Source organism: Meriones unguiculatus, assembly GCF_030254825.1.
Source record: "Meriones unguiculatus strain TT.TT164.6M chromosome 13 unlocalized genomic scaffold, Bangor_MerUng_6.1 Chr13_unordered_Contig_2907, whole genome shotgun sequence".
Taxonomy (NCBI): domain Eukaryota; kingdom Metazoa; phylum Chordata; class Mammalia; order Rodentia; family Muridae; genus Meriones; species Meriones unguiculatus.
The window spans coordinates 1,072,501-1,082,500 of record NW_026843582.1 but is presented as its reverse complement, the minus strand read 5'-3'; the positions used below and the strand labels follow the sequence as shown (position 1 = coordinate 1,082,500).

Below are 10,000 nucleotides of genomic sequence, written 5' to 3'. Positions count from 1 at the left end.
CCCCGTTGTCCCTGTCCTCCCCCCGCTCCCCGGGCTCCCCTCCACCCATGTCCTCCCCCTCCTTTATGTCCTCCCTTTCCTCCCTGTCCTCCCCGTGCTCCCCTCCCCGTCCTCCCCATCCTCCCCTTCCCCTTCCTCCCCGTGCTCCCCATCCTCCCCCTGCTCCCCGTCCTCCCCCATCCCCACCATCCTTCCTCTCCCTGCTCCCACATCCTCCCCGCCGTCCTCCTCCCTGCTCCCCGTCCTCCCTTCCTCTCCCTGCTCCCACGTCCTCCCCACCGTCCTCCTCCCTGCTCCCCGTCCTCCCTTCCTCTCCCTGCTCCCACGTCCTCCCCGCCGTCCTCCTCCTCCCTGCTCCCCGTCCTCCCTTCCTCTCCCTGCTCCCACGTCCTCCCCGCCGTCCTCCTCCTCCCTGCTCCCCGTCCTCCCTTCCTCTCCCTGCTCCCACGTCCTCCCCGCCGTCCTCCTCCTCCTTGCTCCCCGTCCTCCCCATTGTCCCCGTCCTCCCCCCTCCCACGTCCTCCCCCTCCTTCATGTCCTCCTTTTCCTCCCTGTCCTCCCTGTGCTCCCCGCCGTCGTCCCCCATCCCCACCATCCTTCCTCCTCCTGCTCCCCATCCTCCCGCTGTCCTCCCCCTTCTCTCCCTCCTCCCCGTCCTCCCCGCCATCCTCCTCCCTGCTCCCCGTGCTCCCCCCCGCAGGGTGCTCGGCCACTTCGAGAAGCCGCTCTTCCTGGAGCTCTGCCGGCACATGGTGTTCCAGCGCCTGAGCCAGGGGGAGCACGTGCTGCGGCCGGGAGCGCCCGACGCCAGCATCTACGTGGTCCAGGACGGGCTGCTGGAGCTCTGCCTGCCGGGGCCCGTGAGCGGGGGCGGGGAGCACGGGGAGCGGGGGAGCACGGGGGAGGAGGAGGCGGGGTCAGGGGCGGAACCAGGAATGAAGGGGAGGAGCCTGGAGCGGGGCCGGGGGAGGGCAGGGCTCGGCACAGGGAAATTGGGACGTAGAATGGGGAGGGGGCGGGGTCAGGGAGGTGGGGGCGGGGTCAGGGAGGAGCGGGCGGGGACAGGGGCGGAGCCAGGAACGAAGGGGAGGAGCCTGGGCTCGGCACAGGGAAATTGGGACGGTGCATGGGGAGGGCGGGGCTGGCTGGGGGTGGGTGTGGCAGGGAGGGAGGGGGCGGGGCTTTCTGGAGGAGGGGGTGGGGCCGGACAGGTGCAGGCGGGGTCAGGGGCGGAGCCAGGAATGAGGGGGAGGAGCCTGGAGCGGGGTCAGGAGGAGGAGGGTGCGGGGTCAGGGAGGTGGGGGCTGGGTCAGGGTCTCAGGGGCAGGGTCCAAAGCTCAGGGGCGGGGCCTAGAGCACAGGGGCGTGGTCTTTAGTTGAGGGGAGGAGTCTGGAGATCGGGGGCGTGGTCTGGAGCACTAAGGCGTGGTCTGTGGCTCAGAGGTGGAGTCTAGAGCTCAGGGGCGGGGTCTGGGGCTCAGGGGCGGAGTCTGGCGCACAGGGGCGGGGTCAGGACCTCAGGGGTGGGGCCTGGAGTACAGGGGTGGGATCTGTGGCTCTGGGGAGGATTCTGGGACTCATGGGCGGGGTCTGGGGCTCAGGGGAGGATTCTGGGACTCAGGGGCGGGGTCTATAGCTCAGGGGCGGGGTCTGGAGTACAGGGGCGGGGTCTGTGGCTCGGGAGGATTCTGGGACTCAGGGGCGGGGCCTGGGACTCAGGGGCGGGGCCTGGAGCTCAGGGGCGGGCTCTAGGGCACAGGGGCGGGGTCTGGAGCTCAGGGGAGGATTCTGGGACTCAGGGGCGGGGTCTGGAGCTCAGGGGCGTGGTCTGGAGCTCAGGGGCGGGGTCTGGATCTCAGGGGCGGGGTCTAGGGCACCGGGGCGGAGTCAGGAGCTCAGGGGCGGGGCCTGGAGCTCAGGGGCGGGGTCTAGGGCACCGGGGCGGGGTCAGGAGCTCAGGGGCGGGGTCAGGAGCTCCGGGGCGGGGTCCGTAGCGCGGGGGCGTGGCCCGGAGCCCAGTGGGCGTGTCCTGACGCCCGCCCCCGCGCCGCCAGGACGGGAAGGAGTGCGTGGTGAAGGAGGTGATGCCGGGAGACAGCGTCAACAGCCTCCTCAGCATCCTGGACGTCATCACGGTGGGTGACGGCGCCGCGGGGGCGGGGCCGGGCCGGGGGCGGGGCTGGGAGGCCGGGGGCGGGGCTGGGAGCCTGTGGGCGGGGCTGGGAGGCCGGGGGCGTGGCTGGGAGCTTGTGGGCGGGGCTGGGAGGCTGTGGGAGGGGCTGAAGGCCTGGGGGCGTGGCTGGGAGCCTGTGGGCGGGGCTGGGAGGCCGGGGGCGGAGTTAGAGAGCCTGTGGGTGGTGCTAAGAGCCTGGTGGGCGGAGTTAGGACCCTGGGGGCGGGGCTACGAGCCTGTGGGTGGGTCCTGGTGCCTGGGGGCGGAGTTTACAGCCTGGGGGCGTGGCCTGGAACCTGGGGGCGGGACTGAGTGTCTGTGGGCGGGGCTCAGAGGCTGGGGGCGGGGCATAGATGACGTGGGCGGGGCTGAGAGCCTAGGGGAGGGGCCTGGAACTTGTGGGAGGTGCCAAGAGGTCGGGGGCGGGGCGTAGAGGCTGTGGGCGGGTCCTGGAGGCAGTGGACGGGGATGAGAGGCTGTGGGTGGAGCCTAAGAGCCTGTGGGCGGGTCCTGGATTCTGTGGGCGGGACATGGGGCCTGTGGGCGCGTCCTTGACCATGTGGGCGGGGCTGAGAGACCGTGGGCGGGGTCTAAGAGCCTGTGGGCGGCGACTAAGGATGTGGGCGTGGCCTTGAGGCTGTGGGAGGGGCTGGAGGCCTGGGGGCGGGGCTTTGAGCCTATGGGTGGAGCATAGAGGCTGCGGGCGTGGCTTAGAAGCTGTGGGCGGAGCGTAGAAACTGCGGGCGGAGCTTAGAGGCTGTGGGCGGAGCTCATGGCCTGGGGGCGGGGCCTGAAGTGGGTGGGCGGGGCCTGGAGCCCCGGGGGCGGGTCCCGCGCTCACCCCGCCCCTCCCCCGCGCCCCACCCCCTCCCCCCAGGGCCACCAGCACCCGCAGCGCACGGTGTCGGCCCGGGCGGCCCGAGACTCCACGGTGCTGCGTCTCCCGGTCGAGGCCTTCTCGGCCGTCTTCACCAAGTACCCGGAGAGCCTGGTGCGCGTGGTGCAGGTCAGCCCCGCCGTGCTCCCCTCCCTCCTCCTCCCGTCCCTCCTCCCCTCCCTCCTCCACTCCCTCCACTCCCTCCTCCTCCCTTTCCTCCTCCTCCTCCCCTCCCTCCTCCACTCCCTCCTCCACTCCCTCCTCCTCCCTTTCCTCCTCCCCTCCTCCCCTCCCTCCTCTTTCCCTCCCTTCTCCCCTCCCTCCTCCTCCCCTCCCTCCTCCTCCCTTTCCTCCTCCCCTCCCTCCTCCCCTCCCTCCTCCTCCCGCCCCTGCTCCGTCCTTCTGTCCTCCGCCTCCCTCTGCCGTCCCTCCTCTTCCTTCCTCCCCTTCCTCCTCCCATCCTTGCTCCATCCTTCTGCCCTCCCTTCCCCTTCTCCGCTCTCCCGTCCTCCCCTCCCTCCTCACATCCCCTCCTTTACCCTGTTCTCACCTCCCCATCCCTCTTCCGGTCCTCCCTCCCTCCTCCCGTCCTCTCCTGTCCTCCTCCTCCCTCTTCATCCCGTCCCTTCTGCTCTTCCTCCTCTTCTCCCTCCTTCCCTCCGTCCTCCCTCTTCTTCCATCCCATCTCTCTCTCCTCCTCCTTCCCTCCCTCCTCCCCTCTCTCCTCCATCCTCCCGTCCCCTTCTTCATCCTGTCTTTACTCCTCCATTCCTCCTCCCATCCTCCCCTTCCTCCTCCCTCTTCATCCCGTCCCTCCTCCTCTTCCTCCCTTTCTCCCTCCTCCCCTCCATCCTTCCCTCCATCCTCCCTCTTCTTCCATCCCATCTCTCTCCCTCCTCCTCCTTCCCTCCCTCCTCCCTTCCGTCATCTCCTCCCTCCTGTCTCCTCCTTCATCCTGTCCTTATCCCTCCTCCCCATCTCCCCTCCCCCTCCCCTCCCTCCTCCCATCCCTGCTCCATCCTTCCGCCCTTCGTCTTCCTCTGCCGACCCGTCCTCCCCTTCCTCCTCCCAGCCCTCCTGCTCCTCCTCCTCCTCTCCCTCCTCCCTTTTCTCTCCTTCCTCCTCCTCCTCCTTCTCCTCCTCCTCCTCCTCCTCTCACCCGGTTTTATCTTCTCTCTTCTCCCTCCTCCCTTCCGTCCTCCTCTCCCTCCTCTGTCCCCCATCCCGTCCCGTCTTCCCTCCCTCCACCCTGCTCCTCCCTCTCCTCTCCTCCCCTCCCTCCTCCATCCCTTCTCCCACCGCTTCATCCCCTCTCCTCCCTTTTGCATCCGTCCTCCCGCTCCTCCCACCCCATTCTGATCTTCCATCTTTCCTCCCTCCACCTTGCTCCTCTCTCTTCCCCTTCCTCTTCCCCTCCGTCCTCCCCTCCTTCGTCCTCCCCTCCCTTTTCCCCGTCGTCCTCCCATCACTCCATCCTCCCATCCCCCCACTGCCGTCCTCTCCTCCGTCCTCCCCACTGTCCTCCCCTCCCCACTGTCCTCCCATTCCTCCTCCCCTCCCTCCTCTTCTCTCTTCTCTCCTCCCTCCTCCATCCATCCTCTCCTCCCTCCTCCCCTCCCTCCTCCTTGCCGTCCTCCCCTCCCTCCTCCCCTCCCTCCTCCTTGCCGTCCTCCCCTCCCTCCTCCCCTCCCTCCTCCTTGCCGTCCTCCCCTCCATCCTCCCCTCCTTCCTCCCACTCCTCCTCCCCTCCCTCCTCCCCGCCGTTCTCTCATCCCTTTGTTCTCCCCTCCCCCATTCCTCCATCCTCCCCTTTGTCCTCCCCGCTGTCCTCCCATCCCTCCTTCCTCCCACTCCGTCCTCCCCACCCTCCTCCGCCCTCCCCTCCATCCTTCCACCTCTCCTCCCCCTCTTCCTCCTCCCCGCCATCCTCTCCACCGTCCTCCTCTTCCTCCTCCCCTCTCCTTCTCCTGCCCACTGTCCTCCCCACCCTCCTCCCCTCTGTCTTCCCCTCCATCCTCCCCTTCTTCGTCCTCCCCTCCCTCCTCCCATCCCTCCAGCTCACCGTCCTCCCAACGTCCTCCTTCCTGCTCTCCGTGCTCCCCACCCTCCCGCTCACCATCCTCCCCTCCGCCCTCCTCCCCACCCTCCTCCCCACCCTCCCCCACCCTCTTACCCTGCCTTCCTTCCCTCCTGCTCACCGTCCTCCCCTCCCTCCTGCTCACCGTGCTCCCCTCCCTCCTCCCCTCCCTCCTCCCCTCCCTCCTCCCCTCCCTCCTCCCCTCCCTCCTCCCCTTCCTCCTCCCTCCCTCCCGCTCACCGTCCTCCCCTCCCTCCTCCCCTCCCTCCTCCCCTTCCTCCTCCCCTCCCTCCCGCTCACCGTCCTCCCCTCCCTCCTCCCCTCCCTCCTCCCCTCCCTCCTCCCCCCTCCCGCTCACCGTCCTCCCCTCCGCCCTCCTCCGCTCCCCCGTGCTCCCCGCAGATCATCATGGTGCGGCTGCAGAGAGTCACCTTCCTGGCGCTGCACAACTACTTGGGCCTCACCAACGAGCTCTTCAGCCACGTGAGTCCCCGCCCCCGCCCGGCCACGCCCCCTCCTCCCGGCCACGCCCCCGACCACGCCCCCTCCCTGTGGCCCCGCCCCCAGGAGATCCAGCCGCTTCTCCGCCTCCTCCCCAGCCCCTTGGGGCTCCGCCTCCTCCCAGGCCCTGGACCCGCCCCCTCCTGGACCCGCCTCCTCCTGAGACCACGCCCCCGACCACGCCCCCTCCCTGTGGCCCCGCCCCCGGGAGATCCTGCCTCTTCTCTGCCTCTTCCCAACCCTCTTGGGGCTCCTCCTCCCTGGCCCCGCCTCCTCCTTGGCCCCGCCCCGTCCAGGCCCCGCCCCTCCTGGCCCCGCCCTCCCTGACCACGCCCCCTCCTGGCCCCGCCCCCAGGAGATCCAGCCGCTTCTCCGCCTCCTCCCCAGCCCCTTGGGGCTCCGCCTCCTCCCTGGCCCTGGACCCGCCCCCTCTGACCACGCCCCCTCCTTAGTCCACGCCCCTGACCACGCCCCCTCCCTGTGGCCCCGCCCCCAGGAGATCCAGCCGCTTCTCCGCCTCCTCCCCAGCCCCTTGGGGCTCCGCCTCCTCCCTGGCCCTGGACCCGCCCCATCTGACCACGCCCCCTCCTTAGTCCACGCCCCTGACCACGCCCCCTCCGATTTGGCCCCGCCCCCAGGAGATCCAGCCTCTGCGGCTCGTCCCCAGCCTCTTGGGGCTCCTCCTCTCTGGCCCCGCCTCCTCCTTGGCCCCGCCCCCTCCCCTTTGGCCCCGCCCCCAGGAGATCCAGCCTCTGCGGCTCGTCCCCAGCCTCTTGGGGCTCCTCCTCCCTGGCTCCGCCCCTCCCGGCTCCGCCCCCTGACCCCGCCCCTCTCTGACCACGCCCCCTCCCCTTTGGCCCCGCCCCCAGGAGATCCAGCCTCTGCGGCTCTTCCCCAGCCCCGGGGGATCCCGGCCCGCACCAGCCCCGTGCGCGGCTCCAAGCGGCTCAGCGCCTCGGCCGCCGAGGACGCCCGCGACCCGGGTTCGAGGCCCGCCGAGCCCGCCGGGGCCCCGCTGCCCGGGCCCGCAGGTACGGGGCTCCCCGGGGGCCGGGCTAGCCTGGGGTGGAGGACCTGTGCCTGGGGCGGGTGAGGGGGAGGCCGGGCTAGCCTGGGGCGGGTGCTCAGGGATCCTGTGTGCTCCCTAGGGGGGTGGGCTAGCCTGGGGCGGAGGACCTGTGCCTGGGGCGGGGGAGGGGAGGCTGGGCTAGCCTGGGGCGGGTGCTCAGGGGGCGGGCTAGCCTGGGGCAGGCCCTAAGGGATCTTGTGTGCTCCCTGGGGGAGGTGGTTTAGCCTGGGGTGGAGGACCTGTGCCTGGGGCAGGTGAGGGGGAGGCTGGGCTAGCCTGGGGCAGGCCCTCAGGGATCCTGTGTGCTCCCTGGGGGGGTGGGCTAGCCTGGGGCGGAGGACCTGTGCCTGGGGCGGGGGAGGGGGAGGCTGGGCTAGCCTGGGGCGGGGGCTCAGGGGACCTGGGTGCTCCCCGGGGGCCGGGCTAGCCTGGGGCCCCGCGGGCTGACCCCCTGCCCCCCTCCCCCAGGGGACCCCACGAAGCCCGAGGCCCCCACGGCCCCCTCGGGGGCCCCTCTGCTGAGCCGCTGCGTCTCCATGCCGGTGGACATCGCAGGTGGGCGGGGCCGGGAGGGGGCGGGGCTGAGGGGAGGGCGGGGCCTGGGGTGGGCGGGGCTGAGGGGAGGGCGGGGCCGAGGGAGGGGGCGGGGCCTGCGTAGGGCCGGCTCAGGGAGAGGATGGGGGTGGAGCTGAAAGGGTGGGCGGGGCTCTAGGGGCGGGGCTGAAGGGTGGGCGGGGCCGGGAGAGGGCGGGGCCGTCGGGCTCCCCCAGGGTCGTGGCTGGTTTTCTTCTCTCCTGACCCGGACACCGGGCGAGTGGACCTCGACTCCCTTGCGGTGGGTTGGTTGGTTTGGTCTTGGTTGGTTTGGTCTTGGTTTGGTTTCGGTTGGTTTGGTCTTGGTTGGTTGGTTTGGTCTCGGTTGGTTTGGTCTTGGTTGGTTTGGTCTCGGTTGGTTTGGTCTCGGTTGGTTTGGTCTGGGTTGGTTTGGTCTCGGTTGGTTTGGTCTTGGTTGGTTTGGACTTGGTTGGTTTGGTCTCGGTTGGTTTGGTCTTGGTTGGTCTTGGTCGGTTGGTTTGGTCTTGGTTGGTTTGGTCTCGGTTGGTTGGTTTGGTCTCGGTTGGTTTGGTCTTGTTTGGTTTGGTCTTGGTTTCGTTTTGGTTGGTTTGGTCTTGGTTTGGTCTCGTTTGGTTTGGTCTTGGTTGGTTTGGTCTCGGTTGGTTGGTTTGGTCTTGGTTGGTTGGTTTGGTCTTGGTTGGTTTGGTCTCGGTTGGTTGGTTTGGTCTCGGTTGGTTGGTTTGGTCTCGGTTGGTTTGGTTTCAGTTGGTTGGTTTGGTCTCGGTTGGTTTGGTCTCGGTTGGTTTGGTCTCGGTTGGTTTGGTTTCGGTTGGTTTGGTCTCGGTTGGTTTGGTCTTGGTTGGTTGGTTTGGTCTTGGTTGGTTGGTTTGGTCTCGGTTGGTTTGGTCTCGGTTGGTTTGGTCTCGGTTGGTTTGGTCTTGGTTGGTTGGTTTGGTCTCAGTTGGTTTGGTCTTGGTTGGTTTGGTCTCTGTTGGTTGGTTTGGTCTAGGTTGGTTTGGTCTTGGTTGGTTGGTTTGGTCTTGGTTGGTTTGGTCTTGGTTGGTTTGGTCTTGGTTGGTTTGGTCTCAGTTGGTTGGTTTGGTCTTGGTTGGTTTGGTCTTGGTTGGTTGGTTTGGTCTTGGTTGGTTGGTTTGGTCTTGGTTGGTTGGTCTTGGTTGGTTTGGTCTTGGTTTGTTTGGTTTTGGTTGGTTTGGTCTTGGTTGGTCTTGGTCGGTTGGTTTGGTCTTGGTTGGTTTGGTCTTGGTTGGTTGGTTTGGTCTTGGTTGGTTTGGTCTTGGTTGGTTTGGTCTTGGTTGGTTTGGTCTTGGTCGGTTGGTTTGGTCTTGGTTGGTTTGGTCTTGGTTTGGTCTTGGTTTGGTCTCGTTTGGTTTGGTCTTGGTTTGGTCTTGGTTGGTTTGGTCTTGGTTGGTTGGTTGGTTTGGTTGGTTTGGTCTTTGTTGGTTGGTTTGGTCTTGGTTGGTCTTGGTTGGTTTGGTCTTGGTTGGTTGGTTTGGTCTTGGTTGGTTTGGTCTTGGTTGGTTTGGTCTTGGTCGGTTGGTTTGGTCTTGGTTGGTTTGGTCTTGGTCGGTTGGTTTTGGTCTTGGTTGGTTTGGTCTTGGTTGATTTGGTCTTGGTTGGTTGGTTTGGTCTTGGTTGGTTGGTTTGGTCTTGGTTGGTTTGGTCTTGGTTGGTTGGTTTGGTCTTGGTTGGTTTGGTCTCGGTTGGTTGGTTTGGTCTTGGTTGGTTGGTTTGGTCTTGGTTGGTTTGGTCTTGGTTGGTTGGTTTGGTCTTGGTTGGTTGGTTTGGTCTTGGTTGGTTGGTTTGGTCTTGGTTGGTTGGTCTTGGTTGGTTTGGTCTTGGTTGGTTTGGTCTTGGTTTGTTTGGTTTTGGTTGGTTTGGTCTTGGTTGGTCTTGGTCGGTTGGTTTGGTCTTGGTTGGTTTGGTCTTGGTTGGTCTTGGTTGGTTTGGTCTTGGTCGGTTGGTTTGGTCTTGGTTGGTTTGGTCTTGGTTGATTTGGTCTTGGTTGGTTGGTTTGGTCTTGGTTGGTTGGTTTGGTCTTGGTTGGTTTGGTCTTGGTTGGTTGGTTTGGTCTTGGTTGGTTTGGTCTCGGTTGGTTGGTTTGGTCTTGGTTGGTTGGTTTGGTCTTGGTTGGTTTGGTCTTGGTTGGTTGGTTTGGTCTTGGTTGGTTGGTTTGGTCTTGGTTGGTTTGGTCTCGGTTGGTTGGTTTGGTCTTGGTTGGTTTGGTCTTGGTTGGTTTGGTCTTGGTTGGTTTGGTCTGGGTTGGTTTGGTCTTGGTTGGTTGGTTTGGTCTTGGTTGGTTTGGTCTTGGTTGGTTTGGTCTTGGTTGGTTTGGTCTGGGTTGGTTTGGTCTTGGTTGGTTGGTTTGGTCTTGGTTGGTTTGGTCTCGGTTGGTTGGTTTGGTCTCGGTTGGTTTGGTCTTGGTTGGTTGGTTTGGTCTTGGTTGGTTTGGTCTTGGTTGGTTGGTTTGGTCTTGGTTGGTTGGTTTGGTCTTGGTTGGTTTGGTCTTGGTTGGTTTGGTCTTGGTTGGTTTGGTCTTGGTTGGTTGGTTTGGTCTTGGTTGGTTTGGTCTTGGTTGGTTGGTTTGATTGGTTGGTTTGGTGGGTTGATTGGTTGGTTTGGTTGGTTGTTTTGGTGGATCGGTCAACTAGTTTGATGGGTTGGTGTGTTGGTTAGTCTGGTTGGTTGGTTGGGTTGGTTAGTTGGGTTGGTTGGGTTGGTTAGATGGTT

General features: G+C 65.5%; 1 protein-coding gene across 1 annotated transcript in view; it reads left to right on the top strand.

The window, feature by feature from the left end:
* The window catches only part of Pnpla6 (patatin like phospholipase domain containing 6), a 44,579-nt gene that overhangs the window by 5,229 nt on the left and 29,350 nt on the right, over positions 1–10,000 (top strand). Inside the window, 7 exon segments of the mRNA XM_060375914.1 lie at positions 701–860; positions 2,055–2,135; positions 3,051–3,179; positions 5,530–5,610; positions 6,498–6,530; positions 6,533–6,659; positions 7,166–7,252. Of these exon segments, the coding sequence (XP_060231897.1) occupies positions 701–860; positions 2,055–2,135; positions 3,051–3,179; positions 5,530–5,610; positions 6,498–6,530; positions 6,533–6,659; positions 7,166–7,252 (698 nt within the window).